We start from the raw sequence: 19,315 nt of genomic DNA on the forward strand, positions 1-19,315 counted from the left end.
AAACACCTTATATTTGCCACCACCTCCAACACGCGAGAGACCAGTCCATACACCTTGAATCTAACAATAACCGCCGAGAAAACCATGGCAACCACAGAATAAAACTTTATCAACATTCGGTAACCACATAGTAACACCTTAGATACCACCTTGTAGGAGCCTTGAGATCACCCCCCCCTCCCCAAAACACTGAAGCAATACTATGAATTTAACAACCACCATCTAGAAACATCCTACTAAACGCATATTGATGCCAAAGAAACCACTACCACCTTTCAACAACAACCTAAATACTTCTATGGAAATCTAAACAGATACCTAGAATCACCATAGCAACCACCTAAAACATTAAATCAAGCACCTTATCCTAGGTACCACCATTTAACACGCTAGAGACCAGTCCAAACACCTTGACTCTAACAACAACCACTGAGAAGAACATTAGCAACCACCTAATAAAACATTATTAACATTTTCGTAACCACATAGTAACCTTTCAGCAACAACCTAGAGGCCACTTTGAAAATCTAAACAGCTACCCAGCAATAAGTTGCTGGCTGCTGCTTAGCAAGCACACTTACATTTCCAAAAGACAATCCTGAAAACAGTTTTGATGGTTGCTGTCAGAAGAAAAAACCGAGATGAGGGATCAGATTTCAACTGATACGTAAAGTATGTGGAGTTTCTTAAGCAGTTTAAGTACAAAATAATGTCTGCTGGTCTTATGTACTGTGATAGAACCAGAACAGAAATCCTTCCTCAAGCTTCCGGATGCAGCCAGAGAAGCAGCTCTGGATGCATTTACATGACAGATGTGTTTGTGTGGGCAGCTGGCAATTTACATTTTACAACAACAGATTGACTTCAGATGTGGCTGACGGTTTCTGTGTGTGTGGAAGTTTTTTTTTGTTTATCATCAGTTGTGAATTAATGTTTATTCCATCAGAGATTAAAAGTTGAAAAGTCGTTTTCATTAAAGTGGGTGTGTGAACTGTCGGGGCGTCAGTAAATATGTTAATTTAAGAGATAAAGAAATAAAAAGTGACACCGCAGAGAACTGTCAGCTGTTTTTTCACCATGTTCCTCCAGAGCAAACAGAGCTGAAGGCTCCAGAGAAACAAACCACTCTGAACTGGTTTAATGTTCACTCTCAGGTCATATTGAAAATATTAGAATAAGTAGAAAGGCCCAGGACAGAGTCAACACACTGGTGAATGTAATCTCAGCTGTGTGGATTTAAAGCTGCTGGTTTTAAATGACAACTCTTACCAAAAGATCAGTGCGCTTCTTTTATACAGTTTACACATTAGTCGATTATAGGAGCTCAAGTTCATGTTTATTCAAAACATTTGAACCTTGCTAAAAGAAGTAGTACTAGTAGCCTGGGAGCAGTAGGAATACAAGTTCTGGTAGTAGCATGAACAGAAGCAGCAGAAGACGTCACAGTAGCTGGATCAGAGGAAATAAAACCAGTTTTTAGTCGTAACAGATGCAGGAAGAAAACGAACAGAAGCAGCTGAACGTGTAATCCATCCTGCAAGGCAGTAGTACTGTCACTACTGCAGTACTGTGTGCAGTAGTACTGCATGTGTGGAACAGAAACACAGAGGGAGAGAAACAGACTAATTAGTGGAGCTCTGACATGAAATTCATCCTCTGCTGTCTCTCACACACACACACACACACACACACACACACACACACACACGTTGGATCTACTGGATGCAGGGAGGACTCCTCTCCCTCTCTGCTGTCGTTTCCACGGCGATAGATCTGGGATTCCTGAGGTGTTTTGTTTTGCCTCCATGGATAAAATGTCTTCATCATGATCTGACAGTGTGTGTGTGTGTGTGTGTGTTTCCATTACAGTGGAGGAGAAATATGAACAGGTAGGTGTGGCACATAGGATATTTATTTAATATTTCTATTTATTTATTTAATTGCCCTCTCATTAATGTGTGTTGTTTTATATTGATATATGTTTTATATTTTCACAGACACCCGCTGTTATAACTTTAATGATTCGTATTCCACCTGGGAGGATGTATGAGCTGTGGGTGAGCTGCGTTCTTCAGTTGCAGTTAAGGTTGTATTTCTGAAGTAAAGCGACTGAAGACCAGCTCACCCGCAGCGCCTTTGTTGCTTCTCCTCACACACACTCATTTTTAAAGTATGTCACCCCTGGAGTACTCAACTTTCTGCGCTTAACATCGGCAGTATGCAGATCAATTCTGACTGTACAACACCCTGCTGAGCAGAGAGAGGAAAAGAGGGAGAGAAAGGGAGGGGGGAACGACAACCCAGTTCAATTACCATGGCAACCAGTCCTCGTCCTCCATCCTAACACTCCAGTGATGTGTGGGGCTGCCCTCCCAAGATTTCCCAGCTGCTGTTTTCCTGGGAGAGAGAGAGAAAGTGGGTTGAGAGTCTCTCTCTCTCTCTCTCTCTCGCAGCAGACTTCATTACAAAGAACAGGAGCAGTGCGTTTTATTTTGAAACAACTCCATGACTCCATCGGTGCTCTGTGGAGAATGAAGGGGCAGTCACACACATTCTCTTCAGTGATGAAGCCTGTAGTGAACTGACCCCACCCCCTCCAGAGAGAGAGGGTGGGGCGGACCTGCCTTCATGTACTGATTGTTCATGTTCTTATTATAGTTTATTTTTACACATACTGCGCTCATGTTAGTCCATTAGGTAAAGCACTGGTGGCTAGTCTACATGTTGCCCCTAAACTGCTCTTGGTGTGTGTAATTTTAAACTAGAACCACCTCCTCGTGGTCGTATCCCTCCGCCACTCAGACTAGTTCCGGGTTAGATCCCTCCTTATCCAGCGTCAGAGAAAATATTAAACATTTGTGTGAAATTTTATCATAACTGCTGCGTGAAGTCTTGAGTTATGGCTAAAATGTGTTTTCTGAGGTCACACTGACCTTGGACTTTGACCTTTGACCTTTGACCACCAAAATGTAATCAGTTTGTCCTTGAGTCCTAGTGAATATTTGTGCCAAATGTGAAGAAGTTCTGTCAAGCAGTTATTGAGATATCGTGTCCACGAGAATGGGACGGACGGACGGACAACCTGAAAACAAAATGGCTGCCGCTCTGACTGTCGCCGGCGTGGAGGAATAATAAAAAGTCACTTCTTTGGACTAAAATATCAATTGAATGTATCATATTTAATATTAGATGCTCCCCTGTTTGTTGGAGTTGTTGACTTTCTCCTCCTGGGAAACTTTCTCTTCACTTGTAAAAGTGTGTATCTCCTCCATCAGTCACAGCCTCACACCTTCTCCTGTCAGACTCCCGCCGCTCCGAGCTGCTCGTCATCATGCTCTGTGGCAGCTGTAATTCTTGGCAGCTTGACGGATTATCTGCAGTAAAGATGTCAGGAGACGCCTCCGACTTATTTTTATTTCTTTTTTTAATCATCTGGAATTAATTTTTCTGTGCGGCAGCGACATGCGCCATGCGAGCTGTCAGAGACTGTCGCATGTTAAACTGGGCTTAAAATGGCCGACTACCTTTAACAGACTCACTGTAAACAGACAGAAGGCAGAAGCTAAGAATAGCTGATGTTGTGAATATGTAAACATCCCGTCCTCTGATATAACAGAGGAGCTACTGACTGATAGGACCTGGTTCTGACTGAAACAGGTCCTGAATGTCAAACTGTACTTTTAAAAAGCAGTTCCTGAAATTAGCATCATGGAAAGTAAAAGAACTACAAGTCCCAAGGTGCATTGTGGCAACAAAAACAAGAACAAAACTGGTCAACTCGGATGTGATTTCCTCACAGCTCTGATTCGACCCTCTATCCATGGCAACGAAGGCCGAGGCTCATGGGTAGTGTAGTATTCAGACCTGTCTGCCATGACAAAATGACTCAATAATACAAACTGGTGAACATAACAAACCTACAGGGGAGATTTATAATATAATGATACAGAAATTTGAAAAAAAAATGTTAGCAAGTCATTAGTAAAGGTTAATGGGTTTCTCGGTTTGTAATAAGGTTCTAGCCAAAGGTAATCAATCACCTAATAATAATAATAAATCATTAATAAAGGCTCTACAATAATCCATCAGGTGTAGATGTTAATAATCAGTTTATAAATGGCCGTTGGTCCAGATGTCCTGCTGCTGGTTCAAACCAGCTTAAACTAAAAAATCTGAACAAACCCGTCAAAGGTTTCATGTTTGCAGTCACATGACACCTGGTTATTTTACCTGACAACACACATAATAATAATAATAATAATAATAATAATAATAATGATAATAATAGAAACGCTTCACTTAGCGTAGAGATTTTAAAGATTATATCGTAGTAAATAAAGTAAAAACGAACCAAAGTTTCTTCTCCCTCAGTCCAGTTCCAAATGTCCAGCTCAATTCAAATAACAACAAAAATCCACCTCGGGTTTTCTCGGTTATTAATTCAGTTCAGTTCAATCCAGTGAAACAAAAACATCCTGAACGGGGTTTCCCAGCATCCACAAACTAAACTCAACCACTGCTCAGACAGTTTAGTTCACGCTCAACACAAACATGTACAAACGCCCAAACAGTCATGAAGAAGAAGGAAAACAATGAGCCACCCGGCTTCCGTTGACTCACCCTTGTGTTTAATACTCCGACATCAGACTTCCGCCTGCGTCTTCTTAAATGTAGGATCCTTCAGGAAAAGAAGAGGGGGGATCCTGCTCCAGTTTCCGGGGGATCCGACACGCGCTACGGAGATGAACTCGCGCCAAATGCTAGAGGTCGGCACACGGGATGGAGGTTGAACGTCTTCCGCTCCGCTCCGCACCTGTTGGCGCCAGCCGCGCTGTTGCTTTTGCGTCAGAATATGAAAAAAAAACGTCACAGGGCTGGACCACCTAGAGCGGGAAAAACGAGGCAATTTAACTGGCTGACTGGCCTGGAGGGGCGTGGAGGTGAGTGAAAAAACACAAACACATAATATAATATAATATAATATATTTATATTTTACTTGTTTGTTTTTATATTTTTAATTTCCTGTTTTTGTAATAATCATATAAAAATGTTTTTCTTCCTTTTTCTTTTTTTCTCTTTTTGTATGATCTAAATCATCATTATTATTTTACGTTGAGGTGAAGTTTAACATGAGCCCTTGATGCGTTTCTTACCTCACCTGCACATTCATCTGTATTTGTAATGTTATATGTGTGCAAATAAATCCAATCAAATCAAATCAAATCAGAAAAAAATACTAAAAAATAGTAAAATAAATGCAATAGGCCTACCATAACTTAAACTCCATCATACACAACAAAAAGTATATTTATTTGGCCCATAATTTGAGTGATCGCCACTAACAGTTTTCAAGAAGATAAACAGGAGGATTTTCCACAACCTGGCAACCCAAATGTTGTTCTTATTAATGGCTTCTAATCTATAAAGAATTAGCAAGAAAGCCATTAATTACAAATTTTATGATAAAGTTGATGTTCTCAGATGGTGGGGACCAAACACAGAGCTAAAATGGAGGGAACACTGGACACAGTCGCCGCTCTGTGTCACTGTCACTGTAGTTTACACACCGGAAACTACAGCTCTGGTAAAAAAAAAAATGTTGGAATTACATCAGTATTTGATTAAATGACTTTAATGCTGTAAAACAACCTCAGACTGAGCTGCTCCACGTCTGTTGGCTTCTCACTCCAGACACTTTGAGCTCGTGTTCTTATTGTCTCATATGGAGGCGACGGAGGAGAGAGGGTGGGAGGGTGACAGATGGGTGTAGTCGCTCACCCTCAGACCCACACACACACACACACGCTGGAGACATGGTGTGGGTGTGTGGATGCATGCATTTAGTGGATTTGCAAAGATCAAGTCAAAACCTTACAACACACACACACACACACACTCACACACACAGGCACCCAGCGAGGGCATCGGGTTTGCTTCATATTCATCGTGACTGAAACTGTCGACAGTTCATTCCACTGCAAACAACACGAGAAAGAGAGCGAGAGGAGACCTGAGAGAGGGAGGGAAGAAAGAGGGAAGAAGATGAGACGAGTGATGCTGAAAGAGGAGGAGATAAAGATGGACAATGTCAATGAATAAAATATTCTGAATGAAAGAGACAAAAGACAAAACTAAAACTAAAAATAAAGACATATCTGACGTTTCCTCTGTCACGGCATGAAGCTGCTGTTTAATCCTGTTCCCTCTTTTCTTTTTTCACGTCTCAGGGTCGCAGAGTGTTTTATTTAGAATCCCCCTCAGACTTCCTTCATCTCTCCGTCCACACCCCGGATTTATTTTTATTCTCCCGTCTTCACCGCGGAAAATACAAACAACAGGGATCTGCTGCTGAAAACCGACTCGTCATGATGCAAACAAATGTATGGGAAGGATCATGTTTGAATTAAAGTTAAAGCTTCTACTCTGCAAAAACATAAATAAGATTGTGACTTTAACCTGGCAAACGTGCAGCAGGTCCATCACCATCAGCACCAGGTGATGCCTAAAAGAATTAGACACTTCTCTACAGATTAGATCTGTAGCATCGGTGGAGCAGGAGTGTCAGAGGAGAGGTCATGTTGTCAGCTCACAGACTCTACACCGTCCACGCTGCTGCTCACAACAAATAAGGTCGAACGCGACGCAGCAGCAGGGAGCTGTAAAACCTGAGCAACAGGCAACACCTCAGGTTCGCACCGCCGCTGCTGTGATGTCACACTGGTGCGAAGCCTCAGCCGACACCTGCACCGCGGACCACACACATCACAGGGACAGGCGTCGTGGTCAGGACGGGCCCCTCCCTAAGGGACATGAAGACACACTCACATAAAGCTGGGTCTTTATGTGAGTGTGTGATGGTTTATGTTCATAACCGTGTTTAAACACCTGCAGTTCACAGGTGAACCAACATCAACATGCCGACTGTCATTTAACCTGGAGCCACAGACAGAGACTCTGTTCTTACTGTCAACACGGTTCTTCATACCTGCAGAGCTAGCTCTTTGCTCTAGGGCTATTCAATTCAAATTCAGAGAGGTCCAGAACATTGTTTTATATATGTATATATCATTTTTTAAATGATTAATTGAAAGAATAAATATATATTTTCCATTCACTCACAAATTATGACTGGTACTCTCTCTATAATATAACACTAATACAATAATAACTATATATTCTTTGAGCATTTCAAGGACAATAACAGCTGTAATAAGTAACTACATACCTGAGCTTTTGGAAAATTATGATAAAGTGTTTAATTTTACAAAATGAAAAAAAAAGTTGTTTGACTTTTTTATGTTTCTTCTTCCTCCAACGGTCTCAACCAGTTTTATAAGAAACAACTGAACATCTTTAACACATCCTTTCCTCTTTCTTTCCCTCTTCTACTCCACTTTCTCCACCTGTTTCTCCGACGTCGTCTGGTCAGTGATTGGCTGAGCAGCGTCACATGACCAGTGCCATAAAGGCCAGAAAAGCAAAAATGTAATTATTCTCAATAACTTCTGGGTTATAGTCTGACAGGACCCCTCCACAGACACACCTCTCTCTGTGAGTGATCATTCTACAGTAAATATATGGTCATAAATTCAGTCTGAAAACGGCACCATGTTAAAAAGTAATTTCAGTTCCAGTGAGATATGAGATATGATCCATATGACAGAGAGAAAACAGAAACATGAGCCTCGAGAAAGTTTTCAGCCAGTTTATCTTGTGTCGCAGCAGCTGTGAGGTCACCTGTGGTAAAGTGGCGTTGACATCAGGAATGTGTGCTTGCTTGCATTTGATTGGCCAGTGTAGCACCGCACCTGGTGGTGGAGAAGATCCTGGAGCTTCCTGTGCCGGCGTCAACACGGTGACATCAGTCACTCCCTCTGCCTGAATCACACACACACACACACACACACACACACACACACACACACACACACACACACAGACAGGATATTTATATCTCTGACAGATGTGTTGCACGTCATCGCCACAGCTGGAGAACTGAGAGGAAGACGAGCGACGAGGAGACGAGAATCACACAAAGACTTTCAAACAGCTGATTCATTCACATCTGCACCTGCATCGACAAACACACCTGAGGTCAGGAGGGTGAGGGCTGAAACAGGAAGTAACATCAGGATTTGGCCGCGCGTGTGTGTGTGTGTGTGTGTGTGTGTGTGTGTGTGTGTGTGTGAGAGAGAGAGGGACAGAAAGGTCAAAAAGCAGAGGAGATAAATGAGCCGTGTGTGTGTTGATGGTTTGCCCTTTGAGAGCAGCATCAAGATGTTTGATAGATGGCCTCTTCCTGTGTGTGTGTGTGTGTGTGTGTGTGTGTGTGTGTGTGTGTGTGTACAGTCTGCTTGCCCTTCGGCCAGTTCTGGTCCTCTGGCTCTGACATGCTGGACAATGATGGTGCAACACACACACACACACACACACACACACACACACACACACACACACACACACACAGAGCTGCATTAACTCGTGGCCATGATGTCATCTGTCAATAACGACATCATCACAACAGTTCAGCATTTTGATAAAAACATTATTTGTTTTCTTGCTGAGAGTTAAATGTTCACATTGATCCCACTCCCACGTCTGTACGGTAAATATGAAGCTACAGCTGGTTAGCTTAGCTTAGCATAAAGACTGGAAAGAGGGGGAAACAGTTAGCCTAGCTCCTTTAAAACACTTAAGATGTTGTTATCTTCGGACAGAGCCACATTACAGTTCTGTGTGGGGCTAAAACTGAGACCTGAACCCGGCCTGTAACCAAGTCTTACAGATCCGAGTTCTTCTTTACTATTTCCCAGTGTTTTTACTCCATGTGCCAATCTACATTAGCCAGCTGCTAGCAGTAGCTTCATGCTACAGCGTGCAGACATCAGATTGGGATCAGTCTTTTCATTAAGAAAGCAAATAAGTGCATTTCCCAAAATATCAGACTCTTCTTTTTCAGTGTCTGAGATTTTTTTAACCTGAGGACAGAGCGAGCTGCAGCTTGTGAAGCCTTCTGATTTCGGCTGGTATGAATAAAATATTCTGGACTTACCATAAAGAGAGTCTGCACCCAGCAGCGTCAGCAGCAGGCTTAAGGTCTCAGTGCGCTCCAGACGAACTGCTTGTTTAATGCAGTTTTGTTTCGATGCTGGACGGAGACGTGTGGACGCAGGCTTGTTACACAGAGTTCTGTTATCTTTGAAAATGTTGAACGTGTCATTTAACTTCATGTTCTCTTGATTCGTTTGGACTAATGAGTCATTTGTGATGTAAATTTAGTTTGGAAGAATGTGATTTTTATTCCTGGTGGTCTGTGGACACTGAGAACTCAGGACAAGTTCACTTCCTGCTCGTCACACACACTGTGTCTGAGTGTGTGTGTCTCTGTCATTGGGATGTAAATGCTGAAGGCAAGTGTTTCTGTAACTAACAGCAATGTGTGTGACCTGTCATGGCTGGACTGACTCACACACACACACACACACACACACACACACACACACGACAGTTTCCTGTTCAGTGAACCAGTCGACTGAACAGAACAAATCCCAACATACATGAGGGGAAGTCGGCCGACCAGAAACATGGAGGCGTATAAAGAGATCCAGTCTTTGTGGGTGTGGTAGAGGCTCGACCAATCAAAAGTCCAGGTCAGCAGCACAGAACTCATCTGAGTTTCTTTTTCCTCACTTGAACTGTTTCTGTATTTCACTGTAAATCTCAAAGAGTCTGAATCTCAGCAGCCAAAACTCAAACTTTATCAACAACTGAAAACTGAAAACTGAAAAAAATAAAAAGTGGAAGTAAAGGCCAATGACAGGCCTGATGTCTTAGAGTGCATCATTGAATCTCTTTAAATCTCCTTGAATCATCAGAAAACTTCTTGAATTACCTGAAAAAAATCCTCGACTCTCACAGAATCACCTGAGATATCCTTAAATCATGTGGAAAAATCCTTGAATCTTTCTGGATCACCTGAAAAATCCCTAAATCATGAATCTCTTTTAATCACCAGAAACATCCACAAAAACTATTAGATATCCTTAAATATATATAATTAAGTCTCTTTGAACAATCCAATATACTTCAGTCTCTTTTCACTGACTGAAACATCGTTGACAACCCTGGAATTATTCTTGAATCATATGAACAGAAAAATCCCTGATTGTCACTGAATCATCTGAAAAATCCTTGAAAGTCATTGAAATATTGTCAAATCTCCGGAATCTCCAACATCTACAACAGTCTTGACTCACTCTGAAAAACATCCTGGAATCTGTCAGAAATATCCTCAAAATCTGTATGAATCCACTAGAAACAACCTTGAATGTCCCAAAAACATCCTTAGATCGACCTTGAACATTACCAAATCTAACACCCTCTGCAACAGTCTTGAATCACTCTGAAAAACATCCTGGAATCTGCCTTAAATGTGTATGAATCCTCTAGTTACAACCTTGAATCTCCTGGAAACACCCTTGAATCTCCTGGAAACATCCTCTGATCTCCCTCGAACTCTTGAATCTCTTACATCTGAAAAACATGGAAGCTTCCTTAAATCAGTATGAATCCTCTGGAAACAACCTTGAATCTCCCTGAAACAACCTTGAATGTCCATTAATCATCCTGGAATCTGTCTAAAATATCTTAAAATCTTCCTTAAATCTGTACGAATCCATTAGAAACAACCTTGAATCTCCAGGAAACATCCTTGAATCTAGAGAGATGTCTGTAGTTGTCATGGACACGTCTCAGTGCACTTCTCTGCAAGATCCAGATCGGTCCTGACCAGACACACTGAGGGGTAAACCTCCCAGGACCTGCAGTGTGTGTGTGTGTGTGTGTGTGTGTGTGTGTGTGTGTGTGTGTGTGTGTGAAGGTGTCTTTAAAGTAATCTCGTCTCAGTGTGACGTCTGAAGGACGGAGGAGTCGCTCTGCTCTGAATAAAAACCTCACGTTCGACGTCTCTTCACATTAAAACATCTTTTCTCTGTAATTACTGCTCCTCTCTTTAAAGCAGGAGTGTGTGTGTTTGTGTGTGTGTGTGTGTGAGACGGGGTTTCATAATCAACACACACACAAATGCACCCAAGGCCTTAGGAGGCGGGAACTCACACACACACAAAGTAAACAACAAAAACACACAAACCACAGTGTCCTCATCATGTAATGAATTGTTGTTTACTCATCTGATTCCCTCGCTTTCTCACATGACCACACACACACACACACACACACACACACACACACACACACACACACACACTCTGTTGCTACAGCTTATTGACGACAGCTGTGACGTGTTTACAGGAAGTCAGATCAGGGACGTTCACAGCCGGCGTGTTCAGCCTCACACACTCTGGAGGCCATTTTTATTAATCAGGCTTAATGTGGACGGACTCTCAGACGTCTGTGTGCATGTGTGTGTGTGTGTGTGTGAGACACTAAAAGTCATGTGACCCTTTTAGAGTAAATGAAACACTGACACTGTGCTGGAGACCAGGGGGAGAAAACCAGTTTCCACTGAGTCACTGATGCATTTTCTTAAGCATCTGAATACTAAGACAGTCACATTGATTCAGTATTCAGGTATGTGTGTGTGTGTGTCTGTGTGTGTGTGTGTGTGTGTGTATGTGTGTGTGTGTCCAATAAGCATGGCCTGAAACTGTCAGAGCTCAGTTTTAACTCGACCAGAGTGACGAGCCATCGAAGACAGACAGCCTCCCACTGCATGATTGGCAGAGTGGCATTTGCCTGTAACTCTCTGTGTGTGTGTGTGTGTGTGTGTGTGTGTGTGTGTGTGGAGTTCCAGTGTGCCAGTGTATGATCGCAGCAGCCTAAGCCAGCGTATCGTCTCACCACGGTGACAGAGTGTTGTCTGGTTGTTATGCCGCGTGTGTGAATGTGTGTGTGTGTGTGGGAGTATATTTTCTAATGAGCTGTATTCAAATGAGTGTGTGTGTGTGTGTGTGTGTGTGTGTGTGTGTGTGTGTGTGTAAAACCCCAGAATTCATTGCATGGCTGACGGGAGTGACAGGCGAAGCCATTTAATGCCTCAACACTGGCACAGAATAACTGACAGGGTGGCATTTGGACACTGTGTGTGTATGTGTGTGTATGTGTGTGTGTGTGTGTGTATGTGTGTGTGTGTGTATGTGTGTGTGACATTTCTGCAGGAGTGTGTGGGATGATGTGAGGAGGGAGACCAGGCCTCAGTTGGACTGTGTGTGTCCATCGATTGGACTTTAGTGTAGGATTAGTGCGAGTGTTGGATGTCAGTGACCTCTGACCTCTGACTTCGTTCCCTCTGACTCACTTCCTGGTTCTCGTGGATCTGATCCAGGAGCAGCTCCTCTGGAGGAGGTTTGAGCCTCTGTCCAGATGTTGAACAGGTCCCTCTGTCCCTCTAAGACTCGTGTAATCTGTCCTCGTCCTGCAGTGAGGAAACATCCACCGACTGTCTGATGGAGCAGCAGCTGAAGTGTCACCATGACGACGATGACATGGGTTGTTTGTTTCTACACACACAGTCAAATAGGAGAGTTCATCTGATCCCAGATCAGTTCAACCACTGGTGATCAGTGTGGGAGAAGACAGTGAAACCTTCGTCTTGTTCTTAGCCCACGATTCATCCAGGTGTTTGTGTGCAGACAGTCTTCTTCTTCTTCTTCTTTTTCTTTCTTCCTCTTCTTTATTTCTTCTTCCTTTTACTTCTTCCCTTTTTTTCTTCTTCTTCTTTTTATGTCATTTTTCTAGTTTTTCGTTTTTCTTCTCCCTTCTTCTTTCTTCTTCTTCTGTGATCAGACTTGTGATGAGTCCAGCAGAAAATGTAAATGGACATGCTAACGCTAATGCTAACGCTAATGCTTCTGTACTTCTACCTGGGTCACATGATGACTGCAGGTAAGTTTCTACACTGTGATATTTATTAAAGTAAAGGAAGTGAACACTTGATCACCTGTCTGTCATTCAGGTGTCTGATCACAGGTTTCACACCTTTAAAGACCAAGTATAAAAAGTAATGAAAGACAAACATAAATCATGAAGGGGTGTGTGTGTGTGTGTGTGTGTGTGTGTGTGGGGTGGGGGTGGGGGCTTTGTCTCTGCAGGTCAGTTTGACAATTAAAAGTTAGGTTTATTTGAAACAGATAAATTTCCCAACAGAAAAGTGAAGGAGACGTCAGAGAGTCATGAATTTATGGATTTAACTCCATGACTTTTAGTGGCTGTGAAAGTGAAGATTGATCTGCTGAAGACGAATAATAAAGAGAATCAGGAGCTAATCAAACGTTTTATGGTCAGAGACTGATACAGGACCAGGACCAGGACCTGGACCAGGACCTGGACCAGGACCAGGACCTGGACCTTGTGGGAGATTAGAAGATTATACCTTCACCTGTTCTGTTTCCATGGACGTCACCTGCAGTCGTTCATGTGACGTCAGTGGAAACAAACACCTTGTTTGTTTTTGTTTTGGAGGTAAATAAAAACACAGGGAAGGAAATCATGTGACCAAACAGCTTTAATGTTTTTATCTGAAAAACTAAATCACTCAGCTTCAGTTTCAAAGCGACAGACATCTTTATAAAATAACAGTTAACCCTATGATTGTGTGTGTGTTGTGTGTTTTTGTGAGCTTGACAACCACACACACCCCGAGTTCTTCTTCATGTTCACTTGATCATTAACAAACTTCAGGCTGAAACACAAAGTTCAGACTCTGACCAACTAAACATCAAGTGAAACAAGCGTCTCTAACGACAAGGTGAATTTACTGAGTCTGACTTCCTGGTTTGTTTTTCTGAATTCACTGATTTACACAATGAAACTTCAAAATAAAAGTTCAGTTTCTTTAAACTCAGAGTGAGCGTCATGTGAGACGTTTACTGTCACTGTGATGTCATCAGACGAGGGTTCGTTTGGGGAAACTCTCTGAAGGTTTGGTGACAGTATCTTTAATTTATTTTGGTTTCCACGGTTACTGCAGTCGACTCGTCAAGGTAAAGAGAAATCTTTACGGTTTGGTGACGCCAGAACGATACGCCCTGAACTTGAACTTTGTTGTTTACATCTACAGTTTATTACAACTTGAGTTTCCTTTTGTCGTCTTTTCTAACCGTTCTTCCAGATGTTTGACTTCGCTGGTGATTCTGTCCGTTCCTCAGACTCGCCGTCAGCAGAGGCTCCGGTCGACTCGACTCTATATTTACTCTGTTTAGCTGCTGAAACAAAGACAGTGACGCCGCTCTGATCACAGAACAGCCGCTGAGGTCTGCCGTCACAGAATCTAAAACCGCTGTCAGCATCGACACATCGCGGCGGTTTGAAGCGTCACACAAACCGCCGGCGGGATGTGACGGGCACCTCGACGCACACGAGGATGTTTTTGGAAATTAAAGATGACAGGAGTCAAATTTGGACGTTTCAGCCTGAAGAGGAGAGAACACAGTGTCTGTGTGTGTGCGCGTGTGTGTGCGTGCGTGCGTGTGTGCGAGTGTGTGTGTGAGCCGCCGGCAGCAGCATCAAAGGCTGAGTGTGACGTCTGTATTAAAGTCAACACGTTTCCCCCTGCGGCGAAATATCACAGCTCCGAGGACGTGACGAAGCTGCCTAACAGCTCTGTGTGTGTGTGTGTGTGTGTGTGTGTGTGTGTGTGTGTGTGTGTGTGTCTCAGTATCTGCCCTGCACGCCAAGCTCGCTCTCGGCGGAGCGTTCAATTTGCTCATGGACGAGTCGGACCTCCTGCTGGGTCAGAGTTCGCTCCATGTGGCGGTAGATGATGCGGTAACACTGGCTCCGCCTACCGGTCCTGAGAGAGAGAGAGGGAGAGAGAGAGGCTGTTAGTGAGCTTCTCAGGTGAGACTCACTGTCACTCAGGAATGATTGATTATTGATCATATCTACAGTGAAATTAGACAAACCACAGAGACAGACGGTCATGACAGTAAACACCTCATGACCTTATGTCACGCCCCCTCGCTCCTCAGGTGACCCGGAGGAGGGAGGAGGCCGTCCTTCTCAGAAGTCTGTTATCAGAGAGACACACCCCTTAAGTGGAAAGCAGTTAGTGATTGGACGCTGCAGCTGATTGGTTCATTACATCATGAATTTAGATGTAAAGTTTGTGTGTCTGAGCTGTGACTCTACAGACTGATGAGCAGATGTTTGTCTCTGTCCCCAGCTGTGACCCAACAGGTGAGACTGATCCAGCTGTGACCCAGCTGTGACCCAGCTGTGCTGTCGTCATCACAAACTCGGAGGAAAGGTCGTCAACACGTTTCCTCGACTCCTCCCTCCTCAAATCGTTTCCCCGTCTCACAAACCTCCTCTTCTCCTGTTCTCTCCTTGCTCTTCTTTCCCTCGCTCCTCCACAACTTCCCTTTTACCGTCCTCCTTCCTTTCCTCTCCTTCCTGCCCCGTTCCTCCTCCTTTCATTCTCCCCCTCCTCTTTTCCTTCCACATCTCTTTTCTCAAATCTTCCTCTCCTTTAATTCTCCTCTTCACCTCTTTATCCAATTCCCCCTGCCTTCCTTATCTTCCCCCTCCTTTCCTCCCATCATCTTCCTGTCTCCCCCTTCTTCTCCTCCTCTCCTCCTCTTCTCTTCCCTTCATCCCTCCAACATCCTCTCCTCCTCTTTTCCCAGTAACAGAACAATAAAACACAGCTGACTAAAAACAACACAACCTCTCTCTCTCTTTCTCCCTCTCTCTCTCTCTGTCTCTCCCTCTCTCTCGCTGTCTCTCTCTCCCTGTCTCTCTCTGTCTCCCTCTCTCTCTCTCTCTCTCGCTGTCTCTCTCTCCCTGTCTCTCTCTCTCTCCCTCTCTCTGTCTCTCTCTCTCCCTATCTCTCTCTCCCTCTCTCTCTCTCTCCCTCTCTCTCTCTCTCCCTCTCCTCTTTCTCTACCCCTCATCTCTCTGTCTCTCTCTCTCCCTCTCTCTCTCTCTCTCTCTCCCCCTCTCTCTCTCCCAGCAGCTCGTGAATAATTGAACATCAGTACATTTGGTGGAAATGTCAGAGAGAGAGAGAGTCGGGCTTTAAACCTGATAGAGAGAACGAATGAAGAGACACAAACACAATTACACATCATATTTGTGTACACACACACACACACACACACACACACACACACACACACACACACACACACACACACACACACACTCAGACTGAATGGTATTTCATGTGATAGACTGTGTCGTTGTTGAATAATTGATGTCTCCATTATCCAGCCCACATAGCTGGAGGGGGGGGGGCGTTCGATACAGTGACACCTGTAACACACACAGACACACACACACACACACACACACACACACACACACACACACACACAGATGATATTTTGGACAGATATAATTAAAGGATAACTGGTCTTTAAGTTTTAGAACTACAGCTCCCATGATGCTTTGGGTGAGGGTGGGGTAAATACACTCACACACACACTGACAAACCAAACACAATAACACACTGTTGATCCTCCACCAGCTCCGACCGTCTGACACCTGGTCTCTGTGGGATCCGGACCTCGCCCCAACAGCAGGTCCTTCAAGTCCTGATCAGACTTTGGTGGTCAAAGGTCAAAGGTCAAGGTCATATTGACCTCACAAATCCTGAATGCAATATCTCCGTAACACCTTGAGGGAACTTCTTCAAATTTGGCACAAACATTCACCTGGAGTCAAGGATGAACCGATTATAGTTTGGTGGCTGAAGGTCAAAGGTCAAAGGTCATGGTTACCTCACAAAAACACCTTAGCTGTTAAATGGTTCATATTTTCTCTGACTGATAAACAGGGATGTGACCTGGAACTAGAGGGGGGCTTCCTTCCTTCCTCCCTTCATCTCCTCTCCTTCCTTACTCCCTTCATTCTCTCCTTGTTTCCTACTTTCATCTCCTCTCCTCCCTCCTCGGGGGTTTACAGTATCAGTTCTCCTGGTTTTTCCCTCCTCATGTGAAGGCAGCGCGATGCTTTCAAGGGCGCTGGCAACTCCTGGAGTTTCCTCTCAGCTTCACCTCCCTCTCTCTTTCTCCCTCTCTCTCCCTCCCTCCCTCCCTCCCTCCTTCACACACTTTCCCTCTCTGTCTGAATGAAACCCAACACTCCTCTTTCAAGCGTGTCCATCATCCTCCACTTATCTCCCTCCCTCTCTCTCTGTTTCTCAATCACTTCCACTGTCCCCCCTCCCCCCTCCTCCCCCTCCTCACCCCCCTCCCTCTCTGAATGAAACATTACACTCCTCTTTGAATCTAAACCCCTCCATCCCTTTATCTCTCCGTCTCTTCCTCCATCCCACCATCTGCTGAAGTCTGACATCAAATCGATTGTTTTTTTGTTTTTTTTGGGCTGTGAAGCTGTCGGCCATGTTTTCTGTCCTCCTCTGACCCCGACGAAGCTTCCTGCTTTGTCTCTTCTCGTTACTGTTGATGTGAACCAGCGTTTCCTGCTCAGGCTCGACAACAAACAACAGACAAACAACAGACAAACAACAGACACTGCAGGAAGATGGCTGCTTCAGGTTCAGAGCTGCTGTCTGTTGCTTGTTCTCAAATGTTAAATTTAGTCTAAACACCAGCAGCTGCACAACATCTGTGCCAGAAGAGAAGAGTCGAAAACTGATTTTGGATTAAATCAGAAACTTCCTGATCAAAAAAACAAGATAATTAATCTGATGTCAACCTGATCTGAGTTTTTATATTTCAATAAGCAACAAGTAGAATCTGTAAAAACACTGAATGGAGATTTTACGGGCTCATATCATGTCTTTTTATTATTCTTTTAAACAAGAACTAATTTTATATTTTCATGTTCCTGCTTAACTAAACTGTTTTAATTTTAATGTAATTTGCATTTAAACCAGGTGCAGTAAGATCAGAATATGTTTCACAAGGAGGAAAATGGAAATAAAAACCTCCTGATTAAACATCTGAATTAATCTAAGTAACTTTATTCTTAAAAAGAACTTTTCAATCAAATTATTTGTACTTTTTATTCATTTAACACTCAAAATAATAAAAAATAACCTTGGGGCATGACTTAGGGCGGTGACTGCTTTGTTGTGACATCACAAAGTTCCAGAAGTCCTGACGGCTGGTTTTAAGGCTCAGTTTCTGAATACAGGCTGTGTGCATTTCTCTGTGGACTGAGGCTTTGATACTTTCACAGTATTAATATAGAAGCTAGAGCTGATCTATAATCACACTACACATGGACACAGACCTTTACACTGGAGGAGCTTTAACTTTTGTTTGTTTGTTGTTACAGAGTTTGTGAGCGGCAAATTCATTTAAGCATCTTCATCAGGTCGAACTGTTTCATAGTGAAGCACAGCTGAGATCTTCACATCCACTGTTTGTCTTTGTGGTTTGAGCTCATGATAAAGTGGCTCATTGTGAGGCTGCTGCTCTTCATCATTTTCCTTATCAGGCCTTGGACTCTGGAGAAAGTTTGTGGTTCGGAGGACGTTTGATTTCATCTGGGTTTATTCACATTTTCAATTTGTACAAAAGTTTTTGCACAAAATCTTTGTATAAAAAACGGAACTGGAAGAAGCAATTTCGATCGATCAAAACAAAAAAAAAAATCATTCAAACAGTTTTCCCATCTACACGTGATGTCCCTGAACACACCATCATGGAGGTTTTCACACCCCCATTACTAACTTCCAGTTCACAAATAAAACAAAAGAGCAGAGAACAGTTCACCGGAGCTTTTTACTTCTTCTTCTTCTCTGTTTAATTCAAGCTCATGTGGAACTTTTTCTTTTGGATCAGTGGGTTAACGTGTGACAATGTTTGTTGTGTTCAGTCCAATCAGAGCGTGTGAATGTGAATCAGTCAAATGATCCAATTCAGTAATTCAAACAGAAACCTGCAGAACTCTCTCTCACACACACACAACAACCACCACAATAACACACACACCCACAACACACACACAACACACACACACACCACACACACACACAAATAGTGCCACACACACAGTGTTGGCTATAGTTAAATGTGTGTAAAGCAGAGCAGAAAATAAGTTGTCAGGCTGATCTGTTTCAGGTTTGTTTTAATTGGTGCAGTGAACTATTCATAGAATTTTAATTGGTTCAGATGAAAATCCCCCACACTCTATTTTCACTTCTTACACACACCCACACACACACCCTCTCTGTTTCCTTTAAAACGTAAAAGCCCTCCCTCTGCTGATGATGATGCGTTCAGTGTCGAACATGTAAAACCCCAGACTTCCACCTCAGAGTTAATTGTGTTATCCGCCTCGTAAACACGACATTCACACCGACGCGGTTCACGAGGCTCGACG

The 19,315-nt window shown here is 43.3% G+C and overlaps 1 protein-coding gene across 1 annotated transcript in view; it reads right to left on the reverse strand.

Annotated features, from left to right (window-relative positions):
* Positions 1-13,505: 13,505 nt before the first annotated feature.
* Positions 13,506-19,315, reverse strand: part of fars2 (phenylalanyl-tRNA synthetase 2, mitochondrial) — a 100,601-nt gene continuing 94,791 nt past the window's right edge. The window contains exon 11 of the mRNA XM_022766487.1: positions 13,506-14,810. Within this exon, the coding sequence (XP_022622208.1) occupies positions 14,672-14,810 (139 nt within the window). The 3' untranslated portion in view covers positions 13,506-14,671. The remainder of the gene's footprint in view (positions 14,811-19,315) is intronic.

The sequence above is a fragment of the Seriola dumerili genome, unplaced genomic scaffold, assembly GCF_002260705.1.
Source record: "Seriola dumerili isolate Sdu_G_001 unplaced genomic scaffold, Sdu_1.0 BDQW01000859.1, whole genome shotgun sequence".
NCBI classification, from domain to species: Eukaryota; Metazoa; Chordata; class Actinopteri; order Carangiformes; family Carangidae; genus Seriola; species Seriola dumerili.